We start from the raw sequence: 17,968 nt of genomic DNA, 5'->3' as shown, positions 1-17,968 counted from the left end.
TGCTGGCTGAGGTGATCTACTGGACCAGTTCCAACACTTTTACTAAAAACACAAACAAGCTAATTGCTAAACCTGCAACTCCTGTGTTCTACGAGGTAAAATGACTGTTTTTGTCCATGGAGTCTGGTGTCCATATCAGGATCTCTGTGCATGACAAAGTGTGAAATAAAAAGAACACAAGTTTATGTGATTAAATCTTGTTTTAAATCACACAGCAGTTCAGAGCCCCCCCTCACAGTAACACAGTAATATAAAGTGAACCTCTTAAAGAAAAGACTGCATCTGTCAGCTGTTACAGAGCGGAGCAGCCGCAGCGTCGGGCCCTCAGGGGGAATCGGTGCGAGTCATCCATCCAGGTCTGGCAGCTCATTACAATATTCAGTGAGTGAAGGTGCTGCAACTGAACTTTCCTCCAAATCTGCTCTTTAAGAAGCTGTTCGTCCTCCGGGCTGTCGCTCAGATCAATGAGTCTGACTGATCGGTGGCGTCCAGAGCATCCACAGCCCAACACAATGACCCCCATCCACGTCCAGAAGTCCTCTCACAGGCTCACTATGACGGACGACAGTATCAAAAGTAGTTATGCAAAGAAAAATAAACCACGTGTTTAATTAAGTCTGCACTTTAACCAGACACACGTGGTTGAAGTTGAAGACACAGTCACACACACACACACACACACACACACACACTCACTCACTCACTCACTAAGGCTTACGATGACATGGTAACATGTTCAGTATTGTTCATGGTCCTTTACAAATAGAATAAATAAATAATGTTGACCTCCATTAAATGACCAGTGTGACCCTAGCAGCACAAAATGGCCGTTTGGTGTGTTTATTCACTTGCAGTAGGAAATTGCATGCACACACACACACACACACAAAACATTGGATTTAGACAATAGCCATACACACGTCCTTCTAACTACACCTGCAGCCTCCAAAGTGTTTGCCATAAACTAAACTGGAGGCTATACAAATCATGTGAACACTGAAAATATGTCATATTTCCTTAAGAATCAGATTTAGTGACACTTAGTTAAGATTTCCCTGAGAATACTGGAACGTCTGACTGTCCCTGAACGCCCCGGGAGTTCTCCTCTCGTCCTCCTGGTCCTCGGTAGACATGTCTGTTCACTGTGGTAATGTTTTAACAGATAAACACGATCTTTGTGTGGTTTAGACTATTAATTAGCTAATTACTGATGTGATAACTGATGTGGAGTTCACACATAGCAGGACATAAAGCAATTTGAAACTTTTACTCACTCTGATAGCTGCTAACTGCTAACTGCTAACGGTCGACGGTTAGCTAATGCAGGGTTTCCGCGGGGCATTAAAAAGCATTAAAAGTCATTAAATTTGATTCTTAGTGGCATTAAAAATTCTTTCTGTAGTTTTCAAGAAAAATATTTAATAATATATATTAATAATAATACAATAATATATAATTATAAACTGTGATTCGCCAGATACGGCCACAAATCGGCTTTAAGAGGCAGACAGCGGTTATCTGTGGCTAGTTACTTTCCCGTGACCAACAGCGTAAAAGCTTTTATTTTGAAAAGCCTGGCGTTATTGTTTTCATAAAGACACACGTATCTGCGTCTTGCCCGCTAAAAATGTTGGCTCACGTTAAAAAAAGAAAAGTTGATTCTGAATGCCGCGTTTTCAACAAGACATGGACTGCTAAATATTTCTCCACAGAAGTCAAAGGTAAAGCTGTGTGCTTAGTTTGTGGTACACAAGTCACCGTGTTTAAGGATTACAATCTGAATCGCCACCACGTGACCAAACACGAGGAGACCCAGAGCTTCACACCCAGAGATGCAGCTGTCTAGACAAGTTCTGTCATATCTCACAGAATCACCAGAAAAAGTAAAGCGTTTTCTGACGGAGAGTTTATTAAGGAGTGTTTGGTGGACTCTGATGTGTCCAGAGAAAAAGGACGCGTTTGAGAAGGTTCACTGTAACGAGAAGGGTCGAGGACATCGCGGGAAATCTGGAGCTTCAGCTGAAGTGCAGAGCGGTTAACTTTCCCCTGGCTCTGGATGAGAGCTGTGATGTACCTGACACTGCCCAGCTACTCATCTTCTCACGTGGGATCACTGCAGACTTCAAAATCACGGAGGAGCTGGCAGCCATGCAGTCAATGAAAGGGACAACAACAGGGAGAGATTTCTTAACGGAGGGAAATCGAGTTTGGACAAGTTGGGACTGACATGGGACAAACATTCAATCCGTGTCTGTTGAGAAAAAACAAAATATCGCATCAGAACACTTCCTTGGGTGAGGCGGACTGGCCTGTTGGTCACAAATGATCTTCCTTGGGTGAGGCGGACTGGCCTGTTGGTCACAAATGATCTTCCTTGGGTGAGGCGGACTGGCCTGTTGGTCACAAATGATCTTCCTTGGGTGAGGCGGACTGGCCTGTTGGTCACAAATGATCTTCCTTGGGTGAGGCGGACTGGCCTGTTGGTCACAAATGATCTTCCTTGGGTGAGGCGGACTGGCCTGTTGGTCACAAATGATCTTCCTTGGGTGAGGCGGACTGGCCTGTTGGTCACAAATGATCTTCCTTGGGTGAGGCGGACTGGCCTGTTGGTCACAAATGATCTTCCTTGGGTGAGGCGGACTGGCCTGTTGGTCACAAATGATCTTTCTTGGGTGAGGCGGACTGGCCTGTTGGTCACAAATGATCTTCCTTGGGTGAGGCGGACTGGCCTGTTGGTCACAAATGATCTTCCTTGGGTGAGGCGGACTGGCCTGTTGGTCACAAATGATCTTCCTTGGGTGAGGCGGACTGGCCTGTTGGTCACAAATGATCTTCCTTGGGTGAGGCGGACTGGCCTGTTGGTCACAAATGATCTTCCTTGGGTGAGGCGGACTGGCCTGTTGGTCACAAATGATCTTTCTTGGGTGAGGCGGACTGGCCTGTTGGTCACAAATGATCTTCCTTGGGTGAGGCGGACTGGCCTGTTGGTCACAAATGATCTTCCTTGGGTGAGGCGGACTGGCCTGTTGGTCACAAATGATCTTTCTTGGGTGAGGCGGACTGGCCTGTTGGTCACAAATGATCTTCCTTGGGTGAGGCGGACTGGCCTGTTGGTCACAAATGATCTTCCTTGGGTGAGGCGGACTGGCCTGTTGGTCACAAATGATCTTCCTTGGGTGAGGCGGACTGGCCTGTTGGTCACAAATGATCTTCCTTGGGTGAGGCGGACTGGCCTGTTGGTCACAAATGATCTTCCTTGGGTGAGGCGGACTGGCCTGTTGGTCACAAATGATCTTCCTTGAATTTGCAGACGGAGGTTTCAGGTGCTCCCATTGTGAGTTCTTCAAGGGTTTTTTATCCGTGTCTGTTGAGAAAAAACAAAATATGGCATCAGAACACTTTCCAGTGAGCATGTGTGGAAGTATATATGCAGCCTGTTATGATTGCTCCTGCTCGTTTTCTTATTTTTTCTTACTTTTAACTATTTTTAAATTATTTGTTTTCCTTTTTTGCTGGTAATATGTCTTTAAGACGGTCCCTCTCCTATACATGCTGGTGGAGGGAGCTCTTGTCATCTTTTTGCTGTGAAAGTACTACTTTAACTCTGCCGGGTGGCCGTTGGTAGCCGTTTTGGCTTCACGAGTGATCAGCTGATCGCTCTGAAACCTGCTGGCATCTTGACCACGAGATCTTCACAAATTCCAGAAGAATTGTGGAGGAAAACACACCGAGGTTGCAGAGGAGAGAAGAACCAGCGGAGGAGAGAAACCAGAAGGAGCCAACGGAGGCGTATGGAGGAAAAGAAACATAAACCCTGTCTCCCCATCGTTACTATGGGCAACGTGAGATCGCTGGTGAACAAGATGGAGGAGCTAACAGTGTTAGCCAGGAGTCAGATGGAGCACCGGGAGTGTAGTCTGGTGTGCTTTACGGAGACATGGCTGCATCAGGACATTCCCAACGACAAAGTTTCCATCGGAGGCTTCCAAACTGTTCGGGCCGACAGGGACTGCACCAGGAGCGGTGAGCGGAGAGGAGGGGGGCTCTAGTGAACAACAGGTGGAGCAGTCCTGCTCATGTTACTATCAAGGAGCTCATCTGCAGCCCGGACATTGAACTGTCTGCTGTTGGTCTTCGTCCATATTATCTGCCACGGGAGTTTTCACATGTTGTCATGGTGACTGTTTACATTCCTCCTTCTGCCAACCGAACTTCGGCGTGTGACGTCATCCACTCTGCCATAGCCCGGGTACAGACTCTACACCTGAGTGCACTCACTGTTATCTCTGTCTTCAACCATGTCACCGTGGCAAAGGCACTGCCCAACTTCACCCAGTACGGGAACTGTTCCACCAGAGAGGAGAGAGAGGACCCTGGACTCTGGACTCACCTGATTATTATTATTATATAATACAGCTCCTCACTCGGAGTGTACATGTTATATATTATTATTAGTAGTGGTGGTATTATTTGTATCATTATTATTATTATTATTATTATTATTACTTTTGTCTTTGAAGTTTATTCTTATTCTTTTGGAGCTGTGTGTAACAAAAAGCAATTTCCCCCTGAGGATTATTAAAGTAATTCTGATTCTGATCCTGATTCTGATTTTAATTGTTAAAGTAGAGAACAGGCACAGTTAGTCCATAAATATGAAATATTAAATCTGCACAGTAACATTTCCTAATATAACAGCATGATCTGGCAGACAATGCGGTAAAAACACATTCAGTTCAGTTCAGCTGAGTTTTTTGGCCGGTGCTGGAATCAGTGCTGCCAAAGCATTAAAAAAAGAAAATGTAATTTGAACCATGTGCAATGTAATGAATGTTAATATGACATTAAAACTGATTAGTTAATTATATATCTAGATATAGATATAGATATATCCTATATCTGTATCCACATAGCAGGAAATAAAACAGAGTTCCTTATGTGTTCCTTATTTTTAGACCTTAGACTCAATGTTCTTTTATTATTCCGGTGAGTCTGTGTGCAGCAAACAGGCAGACGGCCGCTACTCATTTCCACCACGTCCAGTCACACGGTAGAAAGAACGACCGGACGATGTTGGTTTAGTTTCAGGACTTCAGGGTTCAAGTCCTGTGTGAGTCAAACCAGATCACATCATCATTTCATGTGCTTATTTGTATTTGACTTACTTTTCTTTCACTATCATCAGCTTTCTGTGGCAGGCTGGTTAGGTTTAGTTAAAGCCGATGCTTTGGGTTGAAACGAGTCGAATGTACATGTAGGCAGGTACATCGAACTCAAAACTCTTTCCAACACACACCTGAGTGCCATGTCGTGTAGATGATGATGTTTTATTGAGTTCAGTCTTGGCTCGTGACTTCCTGTTTTACTTTGTCCTTACGTTTCCATCTCGTCTGTCAGCTTCACTTCCTGCCTCTGTGTGTGATCGTCTGCCCGTTTCCACCTGTGGTCACCTACCTGTGTGTGTGTGTGTGTGTTTAGTCCTTTGTTCTTTGCATCATTGTGTTTCAGCTGGACTTTTTATTCACGTTGCTGTTGTTGGTTAGGTTTAGGAACAGATTATGGTTTGGGTTAGAAACAAGTCAAAGATAGTGAATAAGAAGGGTAATTAAACACAGATAATTAATATAAAGTACATTAAAGACAAGGAGTATCAGTCCAGCAAACACCTGGGTAAATGGTCTGTATTTGTATTTCTCCTTTCTAGTTATTTCAACTACTCAAAGCGCTTTACATGACATCCTCATTCACCCATTCACACATCATTCATACAGGAGGGATCTAATTTGGAGGAGACTATTCTTTCATACTCATTCACACTCTGAAGCTGCTTCAGGAGCAAGTTGGGGTTCAGTGTCTTGCTCAAGGACACTTCGACATGTTGACCCATAGGAGCTGGGGATCGAACCCCCGACCTTCTGATTGAGGGACGACCCGCTCTACCACTGAGCCACAGCCACTTGGGTGTAAACAGCCACTATTCCAAATAACATCTGTTTTGACTCTTTGCTTAAAATCATTTTTCATATTTAACCACAAACTCTCCAACACAGAGGAGGAGTTTTATTGTCATGGTTGGTGACATGGTTGGTTTTAAAATTCCCTCCAAGTGGAGACACATCCAGGACGTCCTGCTGACTTCCTGTTCCCAGTCACCGGCTGGTGAATCCTGCTGTATAAACAAGACATTATTTCCCTCCAGTGTGTTTCATGTTCAACCGTCGAGAAGGAAACACTTGAACTGCACACTGAAGCTCCTGAGCGGAGCCGCAGTCAGACTCCAGCTAGGTTTTCACATGGGAGGGATGTGCCACGGTGGGTTCTGTGCTTCATGATCAGAGAAAAGAAACAAATGCTGCACTCACTTAAAACAAAACATCCGATTTTAGAAACTCTTCTCATGTTTCGTGTTCAAAAGTCTTGATCTGTCAGGTAAATGTGCTGAAGAAAAGACTCGAGCAAAGTACCTGAGATGTGCCCCCCCCCCCCCTCAGATACTTTTCCAGCACCAAGCCTCTCCTTCAGCTGTAGCATCACTGGCGCCTCACAGCTTAATGAGCTGATGAATGTTTTCACTGTTTAATGCTCCTCAAGGAGGCGTTCACTGACGATCGTGTCTGCATCAGTGGCCCGTGGGTCTGAAAACAGATCCTGACTGAGCTCACGTCCACCTACACAGACGACCAGGAGCCAGAAACCTCAGCGGCAGCAGCAGCACAGTGTTGACTCACTGAAATAAATCAGCAAGCTTCAGCCCACACGGATAAATCAGGAGCATAAAAAGGAACAGAAAAAAGTCTTTCTTCTCCTTTGAAAAGACGTTTTGTCCCCTTCTGATTAGCTTCAACACCTCAGCAGACAAACAGAGTGAGACCACATCAGAATCTCACCACACGGTCCATTTAGTAGCTGTTCTGGAGCTTTCAGCAGTACAACACGATGCTGCAGAGCTACTCACTGGTCAACATGTACAAGTCCTTAGCCCTCTATCATAGTCATGATTTAAACATCATAAAAAATGTTTAATGTGTTTTTATTACTTGAAATTACTTCAATAATAACTTTTATTGAAAACAAGAGCAAACCAATCCGACCTGGTGAGCCGTATAACCCAATAATTACACCGTGAAAGTGATTTAATGTAATTAACGGCTCCTACGTTCAAAGAGACTGTTATCACAGCGTGTTTCCCACCTGTGACACATCCACAATATGTTAAGTGTTGTTTGGACTTACACCTAAGAGATGTCTGTAATTACAGAATATGAATAGTAATACATGTTATAATATAATCAGAAGTAATGAAGCAGCAGTCTGGTGCTACAGGACGCTGCCTGGGGGGCTGTAGGGGAGAACCACCCCCCCCAGAGCAGCTCCAGAGCCTCAGCCTGGGGACGGCTGGAGAATCATCACATCTAAATTGGTTTTGATGATGAAAATGACAAGTTCATTCATCCCAGATACTCTTTCAGCTTCTGTCTAAATGTTTGGCCCACTCTGGGAGCCTCACATCAGCACCTTTATTGGTCCTGACATAGTAAAGGATCCTTTTCACTTCTAAACAGTAAAACATGGCGTTCAGTAAAGCTGAGATGAAGTCATTGTTGCCATGTGGAACCACCATCCAGTAGAGAGCTCAGTAAAGTGGAAATTTAAACATCTAATTCCAAAAAAAACCCTCCTTCGGCTGAGGAAGATTATGTAACACAAAGGAAAGCTCCAGAAGTGGCGCTCTTATATAAGTACAAACTGCTCTGAAACAATTCTTTGGTGGAGCTCGTCGTCTGTGAAGAAACCCAAAGTCTTCTAATGAATAATGAAGAATGTAGTGTCAGTGCAGCAGGTTTGATGTTCTGCAGTGATGAAGGCTGATTAGAGCCTCTGTGACGTCTCGCCCTGCTTCTTGTCGAGCTTTTCTCATCCTTTCATCATTTCTTGCTTCACTTTGTCGTTCTCTCCTCTCGTTCCAGACACTTTCACCTTCTGCCCTCGTGTGTTTCCCGCCTGATTAGTTTCTCCCGTCCTTCATCATCCTCCTCGTCCCCCTGGACTCAGTTTGTCTTTGTACCTCCATGTCAAACGTTCCAGCATGTCTCTACTTGTGTTCAGTGTTCCTGGCCGAGCCTTTCTGCCTTCTCCAGTCCAACTTTATTGATAAAGCACCAGCAGAGGAAGTGCTGTAAATCAGCATGGCAGCGAACCAGAAGTTAGAGAGATGAAAGGACATAATGATACAAGCAGCAGGACATTAATGAGAATAAACGCTTTAAAGCCAACGGATAAAAATGGATTTAAAAACAGGCAAAGTGTGTAAAACCCTCTCAAAGTCCCTGCGACACGGAGAAGACTTTACCTTCACTAAAGGTGGATCTGTTCATCCAGGTTAAAATCCCTGCTCATTATCGCCAAGTGGGTTTTAAATAAGGATTCATAATGAAGCGTCCCAGCCACCACGTGGTCCCAGTATCAGACCTTTTACTTTCATCACAGTTTAAAACGTTTAAAGTCGCACTATTGGGTCCTTTGTCTTTGTCTTCAGTAGATGTTACGACTGTTATCAGAACTACTCACAAAGCAGCACCAACCCCCCCCCTAAACAACAAACATCAAACCCCAAACCTTTTCACTGAAAGAACTAAAACACAAAAGCACACAAACCAAAAGTCCAAATGTCTCAAAGTGTCTGTTTCTGTTTCTGTTTCTCTCAGAGAGCGCCCTGCCGTCACATCTTCTCCAACTCTTCTCTTTATCTTCACCGTCTGATGGCCACCAGTCCCAGCGCCGCCCAGCAGCCCGGCGACATGGAGGAGTCCCAGCAGCCACGCCAGCCAATCAGCACGCAGCAGGACGGAGAGGCCGAGCACGCCGCCGTAACCTCTCAACCTGTCAGCGCAGAGCAACAAGCCCCGCCCCCGACAGCAGACGCCCCCGAGGACGGCATGGACCACCTGACGGTGATCACCGACAACATGGAGACCAGTAAATACAACACCTGTCCTGTCCCTGTGCATGAGCCTCCAGGGACACCGTCCACCACTTCCTCACATCCAAATAATACAACATAGCATAGCATAAAGATTTACAGACCAAAAAACTGTAGGTTCAAACATTTATAGTGAAAAACATTTACAATATCACCACTACACTAATGCCAACATGTCATTCTGATCATACATTTTTATCTTTGTTCAATAAAATATCTTTAATACTCACCGGCATGTCAGTGTTGTGATGTGCAGACTGTTGATTCACAGTGGGATCGGTAGTACTAGCTGCTCGTCTACATCAAACTATTGGTGTTAATATCATATAAAAGGTTGATATCATTTGGTTTTTGTCATTTCTACTCCTCAGTCTCACATTTTGTGAGTGTGAAAATAAAAAGATCTGGGCTGTGTAATGTGTAAATTATGAGGTATTCAGAGAAATAAGGTTGTAGTTTTTCTTTTCTCTGTAAAGCCAGTCAGTCTGTCTCTCTACTCAGTAAGTGAGTAGCAGAAGTTTCTCCAGCTCTGCTCACTGAATGTCATTTTTCAGCCCTCTCTGCTGACTTCCTCTCCTCCAGGTAACGGCGTCGGTCCCGTGAGGGTCGACTCGTCTCCCACAGTGTCCTCTGTGTCACCCATGCTGCACGCCAAGCCGGGCGGTCACGCTAACGGTCGGCCAGGTTTGAGCAGCCGGTCCGGCTCATTGGCGGCGGGCTCACCGCGGCCCTCGCTCACCCGCCGGCCCAGCGCCATCACAGAGGCCACTGTGGACGGGTCCAAGCCCAGGGACTACCTGATCCTCGCCATCCTGTCCTGCTTCTGCCCGCTGTGGCCCATCAACATCGTAGCCCTCGCCTTCTCCGTGATGGTACGACTTTACACTGGTTTTTAATTAGAGATGAGAGGAAAACCCACCAGATACCCAGTAGACACCAAGGCAGTAAAACTCCTCATGTAACGGCTTAAAAAATAGGTTTTTATCATATATTTCAACGACACTACCTGTCTTACCAACATAATGAAACAGATATAACATGTTAATCAGTGAGCTTTATAGAGATGTTGCTGTTTCCCCCTATTTCCAGTCATCATGCTAAGCTAAGCTAAGCTAAGCTATTGGCTGTAGCCTTATATTTAACAGACAACCAGACATGAGCTAAACGTCTCGCTCTCTGTCAGACAGCAAATAAGCGTTTTTCCCAAAATTTTGCTGCAAAATCACTTCTTTTCATTGGAATCAACCAACTCAGTAACCAAACCAAGTAAAGATTTGTGCTGAATTTGAGCACAGACACTTTAAACTGTGTCTTATTTGTATTTCTTTAAACCCACAAAACATTTGCATTACGTGAAAAGAGGAACATGACTTGTTCCTCTGGGGGCCTGGAGGTGAAGCCTGTCCCGCCCCCGCTGGACTCTTTAATGTAATAACAGGATGTTATTAAACCAGCATCACAAACACTGTGTGAAGAACAGACAACAACACTGAGGACTCTGAGCCCGAAGCTCACCTGTGTCCTGGTCCACCCATTAACTCTTGACCATCGTATAAACGCTGTTTCATGTAGCAACAGGGACTTTGAAATCAGTAGTTTATACCCACAGCCTGCCTCCTATGAGTTAGGCACCACTGACCTGTGGGGGAACAAAGAGCCAGCAGTCCTTGAAGCTATCGTAGCCCCTTAGCTGTGTTGTACCGCCAACTTTTATGCATCTTTCTATCAAATGGCTCAAATAAGGGTCGTTGCTAAATGCACAAGTTGCTTTGCGGGTACTTTTAGTCTCACTCACATTCAGATCTAAACATTTCTTTACTGTTTTCACTGTTTTCAGTCCCGAAACAGCCTGCAGCAAGGCAACATCGATGGAGCCCGCCGTCTGGGCCGCAATGCCATGCTTCTGTCCGTCGTCTCCATCATGGGAGGGATCGCCATCATCGCTGCTGCCATCGCCCTCAACTGGGGATGTAAGTAACGCCTGGCTGTTTAACCCCCCCAGATAAACTTTTTGTACTAATCAGGAAAAGGAAATATTCTAGACTTCTTGTGAAGCAGTGTTGACTGATTGCAGCGTGATAGATTTGGTGTCCTTCATCATCGTGATCTCAGCTAGAATGACTTATTTACATGGCAGAACTTTGTGGTGATCCTAAAGATATGAAAGAGCTAAAAAGTTAAAAGTTTGGAAAGAAGGTTCTGTAAACCAGACTAGAACTAGGCTTAAACTTTGGAAGTGGTCCAGTAGATCAAACAGGCTGCAATGGCTGTTTCATTCCATTCACAAAGACAGGGATCTTACCTGCAGGAGTTGATTTCTCAACCTGTTAGTTTATTTAGTTAGTGTGTTATTGTGTGTTACAGAAATATTGTGATGGATCCAAACTAATTCTTTAACACACAATAACACAAACAAACTAACTGCAAGTAAAATCCCAGTTTTAGTGAATGTAGTCTGGTGTGTGTGCTGTTTGTGGTTAAACCAAAAGGATCTTCCAGGTCTCTCTCTGTAGGGATCCTTTCCATGATGCTGTCACACACTTAGAATAACACTCTGAGCCTGTCAGTGGATCAAACAAGCTCTTTTAGTGGACCTACTGTGATCAGGTGCAGTTGTCCCACAGGATCACGTTGCAGCCATTGCAGCCCGTTTGGTGGCTGCTGGCTTCCAAAACCTTTTCGTACCCCGTGGTCATTCAGACACGTAAGCAAGTAAAAAGAAGGCCCACGTGTAGGAATACCAGAGTTACCCTGCAAGGTACCACTTTATAAAAGTGTGTCTAAGATGTAAAGCCACTTTAAACACCTGTGACATTCTGTCTCCACTCTGTGTCCAGTGATATTAAAATCCTGATTAAAACCGTCTGGACTGGCGAGACCGACTTCACAACAACATCTGACCGACACGACATTGTTCCCTCTGACCCCCTGAAGCACTATCGTTCTCAAGCGCCTGCACCGGATGAAAAACAAATACAAAAACAAATGTTCCTGTTCTTTGCTGTTGTTTCTTGCTGCACGACGAGCATGGTCTGCCTGACGCTCTACCTCCGACACGGCCAACGAACCAACCCACCCCTGACACCGACGCCCCCATCTGGATATGAAACCGGAGAAAAGGATCCATTCATTCTGTGGTAGCAGCTTATCTCCTCCTCAGACCACTTCCTCTCACCGATGAACGAGTGTGTCTGTTGTCATGGAAAAGGAGGGGAAGGGATTACTCTGATGACTCTCATGGTGCAGACTTGGGGACATGATTTTCACTTTTTGATGTCAAAAAAAAAGAGAAACTTGGGAGATGCTGCATCTGTGGCAGCTCGACGTGGACTGGAGACGAACTGTGTTTGCACTGTGAAGGCTGAGAGGAAAACACAAAGAGACGGAGCCTGTTTTCTGACAAAGTGGTGGATTGTTTCATCGTCCATCTGTTCCTGTTCTTGTGTTTGTGGTGCACGGACACTCAGGTGGACACAGCCATGCTGCGGCTGTCTTCACCAGGACACGAGTATCCTGCTAATGAGGCTCATCCTCAGTATCCATGATCACTACCAGTCTAGCTCTGGTTTTACAACACAAACCGCCACTTTTAAAATCATACATGACGTCCTGTAACATGTGTTCTACAGACCTGAATAGTTTTCAATGCATCCCCCCCCCCCCCATCTAAAGTATATTCAACTCTTTCTCTACCAAAAGATGAAGCTAAGGCTCTTGACGTTTGTGTTTCTGCTGTGTCTGTCAGCTGCAGGTACCTGGATACGATCACAGCTCCAGCTAACGTATATCTGATAAGGTCTGGGGACGTGATGTTCACATCAGTAAACACAAAAACTAGATACTTCAAAAACCCCATCATAACGGGGATACTCGTGTCCGTGTGCAGACGTCCTGGCATCACTTCTTACACCGCTGCTACCAACCGAAATCCTTCTGTGTTTGATCTGTAAACTAATAGACCAGGACAGAGCAGAGTTGAGAGGTGGAGCTGGGGATGCTCACTACCTTTGTTACTCTTCAACAAATCTAATGTGCAGACACAAACCAACAACCTGTCGGCCTGCCTCTCAGTCTGACGTACATCTGGAGAAATAACTCCCAAATATACAAAAGTTCAGTCATCTCAGTTCATTTCAGTGGCGGATGAATCCACATTTAGTGAGTGCGTGTGTGTGTGTGTGTGTGTGTGTGTGTGTGAAACAGTGAGGCTCCCTGATCAGGTTTTAACAGTCTCAGGCTGTGAAACACGCAGGACTAGTTAGTAAATACGTTTAGCGCTGGTTGGAGTCTGAACATGAGATGTGATCACTATGGAGTGTCACCAGACGTGTTCTTTAAACAGCAGTTTATTTGTTTGCGTCCATAAAACACCAACGCTCGCTCTGCATGTGTCAGGCCTGGTCGTGGGAATTGTTACAAATGTCAAGGGAGTTTTGAATGGGGTTTCCTTACCTCTGGAACAGACCCTGGAAGTTCAGGCTTCAAGCAGGTGATCGTCAGCGTCTTGGTGTTATATCCTATTTCAATGACATGACGTCGTTGAGTCTAAGACGTTGACCATTTAGTCTCAACATCCCCAGTTCATCTCTCTGCCGTCGGCCATCTTAAACTTAGACAAACCTCGTTGAAACTGTGAGCTTCAGACTGTGTGAGGAGAGGACTGAGGCGTGCTGGATGTCTGAGGCTGTGTTCAGACTGCAGGAGGATCCTCAGTGTGTCCGCGCTGGTGTTTGTAAGCCATCAGGTCGGATTTGAGTGTCCAGACATCAACCGATGTGTGTTCTTCTGTCTGAACGCCTCCGTCGCTCCACACAAACTCACTTCTCTCTTTTGTCACTCTGGGTTCTGACGCATTATGTAGAAGTCCGACCACCTCCAAATGTGCCTTGGATCTGATTTCATGTGTTTTGCTGCTGTCCAGACTCTCTGTGACATCTGAACACAGCCTCAGTGCAGCCGAGTCGCTCTGCTTCAGACATCTTCAATGATTCCCTGTGACCGCAGAGGGCGAGTGTTTCCCTCCTAATGGACACAGAGTGATGGGCAGGCTGATTCCACTCTGTGACCTCCAGCCCGTCTATTCATTTGGGGGGTTGAGGTTACGCTTACACCACAGATCCCGGCTCCGTGTGCACCACGGCGGGATCTCGCACAAGACGGATCACTCTTATTTAGATGTCAGGGATGTGGTCCGTGGTCTGAAATACACTTAGTACTTTCTTTTCCAGTCTGGATGTTATCTCAAAACACAGAGGAGATCCCATCAGCCAGGAATGTGACTCTCCTCAGCACCATCACAGCATCAGACTAGATTTAATAGGGTGTTCCTACATACTAATTAGTGACAGTATGTTCTATTTGTGCTATTTACAGCAATTAAAAGGACTAGTTACAGTATAATGTTCCATACTTTATAATATACTATTAATGCAGTTTACATTTAAGAACATTAACAGACTTTACAACACAAATGTCCAAAGATGTACCACTTACTTTTCTGTGGCTGTTTCATTAAGAAAAAGGATTTAATGCCTTTGAACACATTTATTGCCGCTGTGAGAGGTGGGCAGGAGCAATTCTGAGGTGCTTGTGCTACTTCATACTTCCATTTCAGAGAGAGATGTTGTTCACTACATCCATTTGATAACTTCAGTGACTCTGCAGAATCAGATTAATGCAACATAAAGTAAAATGTGGTGATTAGAATCAGCTGCAACATTATTACGATGATCACGTTAATGCACCAACAGTTAGGATCCAGTGATATAAAACACGTACGTTAGTCTGCATGAGGAGAACTTCTACTGTCGGTACTTAGGTCATGTGTTCAGTGTACGTTTGGGTCAGCATGCAGCTCTCAGCCGACTGACGCCAGACCGCTTTCTTCATTTTAGACTTTCTCCAAAGTGGCTGAACACATTTTTACTGTTCCGCCTGCCTCTGAAGCGTCCACCTCGTTTCACGTCTCTGAGCTGTGGAGACGGCAGCGAGCAGCTTCTGCCACACACACTGTGGGCAGATAGCCATGTTTAAAGTGATCGCTTGGCCCAAAGCCCCTGTTTGTTTTAGCGTGTCGTCCTTTATTTTGTGCCAGAGACTCAAAGAGAGCTTCATTATCAAGAAATAACCAAACTGTCCAAAGTCCACCCGCCCTTCACTGCAATATGAGCACAAATTGAATCCCACACATGTATGACACCACATGAAAATGGTTGAAGAAATAACAGGAGCTACTGTGTTGGTGCTTTGTGTTCAGCTCTGTCTTCTATCGGCTCTAAACTCCCTCACCTCCTCTTCTGGTGGATGATGATGACATTTGATGTGTTGAAATGTCTCTGGAACATGTCGCTGATCTGTCTCCATCACGGTGTAATACTCCCACACGGCCCACATTTGCTTTGGCGCCTTCCTTCGTCACGCCACAGTCGTGTCCAGCCGCTGGCGTCCTCTCCACATCAGTGGGTCACCACCACCACTTTTAGCCAGCGCCACACTGACGCACCACACAAACATCGCCCACTGCCATCGGTGGATGTCACCCCACACCAGATACATCGGATGAGAACTTGTTTAGCAGCTTGTTTAACGAACCCTCACCTACAGGAAGTAACACCTGAGAGCGGGGGTCCAGTAGGGCTTCAGTATGTCAGGACACATCCTCCCTTTGTGTCACCTAAAGTTGCAGCAGCTGTGACTTGGTCTCTGCTGTTGGCCGTAGATGCGTTACAGTCTGATTCATCCTGAGTCGCACTGGGACGTGTCGACGGCGTTGAGCTCAGTGGAACGAGCTGGTTGTGACTCGCTGTGACACCGTTGGTGTTTTACTGGCTGATTAACAGCCAGACAAACTGTCCTGGAGCTCCCTTCATGCTCTCAGAGCCTCAGCGTGACGCTGTGCCAAACACCAGACTGTGTGCCAGCCTGCACAGGAACACCCCCCCCACCCCCCCCCCCCCACCCCCGTTAGCCTGTTAGCCTGAGTGCTAACAGACACTTTGTGGAGAGATTGTTTTTGGGAAACTTTGAGGAAATAAGCTGTTGTTATGGATCAGAATCAGCCTTTTATCTACTATAACCTGTGCATGTTTACAGTATTTAATAAAGAATGCTTTTACATAAGACTGTAGTGTCATTTAGCAGGAACGCTAACTGAGTAGCACTTTGTAAATAAATAGTACGGGAAATTGTGATATGTCTGCCCAGTAAAGGTATCCCCTTTTTCTCTACGCGTTGTCACGGAGACGTAACTGACCCAGGATCAGTTTGCCGCCAAAAATGCACATGACCCGTGGGTTGTTTTTTAAAGATTTCGCTGCTGTGAAGAAAACTCTTGGCTCGTGTCGAAGGTTCAAAGCAGTGACACGTCTGAGCCAATCAGACGGCGTCTCTGCGTCGAGGTGAGGTCAGGTGAGCTCCGGCTCAGAGGTGGGGGGAGGGGAGGCCGGGGAGGTCTCCCCCGTCCCGCCGACACCTTCGCGCCACCCACACCTGTACTGTATGTAGCATGCCTGTTTACTAATCACATTATGCAAAAACTGGCCCCAGCTCGATGTCAGTATGAATGCTAGCTTCCCTGGTTCCTGCTGTGGTTGTGGACTCGTACACGGTTTTTCTATGGAATCTGCTTGCGCTACCTCTCAGAGTTGCCTACAGTGTTTTATCTACTGCGCCTCACATTGTTCACCTCGATGATTTTACCTGACTGTTACTCTCCTCTGTGCTATTGTTTGTATTTTGCTCTGTTGTTACTTTTGGATATTTTCACTGCTAACTTTCTGATATTAATATTGTTGTTGATATTAATGTGCAGGGTATTAATAGTGAACACACACTAAACGACAGTCAGTCACCTGTAATTCCACCGGCACAACTTCTGTAAATAGAAAAACTCTGATTAGAAACGTGTCTAAAGTTCCCGATAAGGATGAAATGAGCAGTTCTGAGGAAGATTTTTGGTAATTTGGTGAAAGCCTCTGATTGATGGATGCTTTTTGTATGAAATTCAAACTACCATTTTTGTCATATTAATTCCATCTCAATGATCTGTTGTAATTCAAACTTCCCTGTGTGTGTAACAAAATCATCTAAAGTAGCTTTACAGAAGTGTAAACCTAGCTCACATTCAGGAGAGAACACTATATGATGATGGTCCACAGTACGTACATATACTAATGGTGACAGTATACTGCCTTTGTCATTGGCATAAAACTAAACTAACTATGGTTGTTCTCTTAGCTTAGAACTTATTAACTAAAAAGTAACGTGATGACGTGAGATTTGACACCATAAATGGAAAAAAGGATGATGTTTTGTAAAACTAAACTGTTTTACAGTAACGTTGGCTTAAACATTCATTTACAAAGCAACATAAATTCTTCAGCGTAGTTCAGGATTAGGCTGCATCATGTGGTCTACGGTCTAATTAATGCTCAAAGTTGTTCTTGTTCTTTTTTTAGGTGAGCTGACCCTTTACTGAGGGGGGCAGGATGTTTTTAGCCTGACTGATGAATTAGCTGCTAGCTAGCTAGCTGTTCTGCAAAAAACAGATCCTCTGTCCAAGAACTGTGATGGAGAAAGTGAAAAATGTATCAGTGGGTTCAAATCTCAGTACTTTCTAACCAATCTGATCCGGATAATACTTGTCAGCTGTAAGCTGTAGCTTAGGGAAACTATCCAAACAGAAAAAAAGGCTCATTTGTGCACACAAATAAATAAATTGTGCTAACGAAACAATAAATTGTGTCCTCAAATCTAAGAGAAATTCAAATTTTATGCAGTTTTGTTTGTGCGTCCGTAACGTTTTAAACGACGACCTCCTGAAACGTGTTCAAATCTAAATATTTTTGATGCTATGTTCTACATCCAAACTCATAATTTGCTGTATTAAGTGGAGAGCATAAATGATTCATTTAAGAAGATGATTTAACTATTCATGAGCTCCACATCTTGAATCTTTTAAATCCCCGTCCGCCCCCATAACGCTGGGTA

The 17,968-nt window shown here is 45.0% G+C and overlaps 2 protein-coding genes across 2 annotated transcripts in view; one reads left to right on the top strand and one right to left on the bottom strand.

Moving 5' to 3' along the window:
- LOC139216276 (NACHT, LRR and PYD domains-containing protein 12-like) overlaps positions 1–17,968 on the bottom strand; it is a 169,793-nt gene that overhangs the window by 128,873 nt on the left and 22,952 nt on the right. The window lies entirely within an intron of this gene.
- The window catches only part of LOC139216250 (proline-rich transmembrane protein 2), a 28,020-nt gene that overhangs the window by 6,188 nt on the left and 3,864 nt on the right, over positions 1–17,968 (top strand). The window contains exons 2-5 of the mRNA XM_070847339.1: positions 8,706–8,976; positions 9,563–9,852; positions 10,818–10,950; positions 16,287–16,377. Of these exons, the coding sequence (XP_070703440.1) occupies positions 8,706–8,976; positions 9,563–9,852; positions 10,818–10,950; positions 16,287–16,377 (785 nt within the window). The remainder of the gene's footprint in view (positions 1–8,705; positions 8,977–9,562; positions 9,853–10,817; positions 10,951–16,286; positions 16,378–17,968) is intronic.

This window comes from Pempheris klunzingeri, chromosome 17 (assembly GCF_042242105.1).
Source record: "Pempheris klunzingeri isolate RE-2024b chromosome 17, fPemKlu1.hap1, whole genome shotgun sequence".
Taxonomy (NCBI): Eukaryota; Metazoa; Chordata; class Actinopteri; order Acropomatiformes; family Pempheridae; genus Pempheris; species Pempheris klunzingeri.
This window is presented reverse-complemented; position numbering and strand designations above follow the sequence as displayed.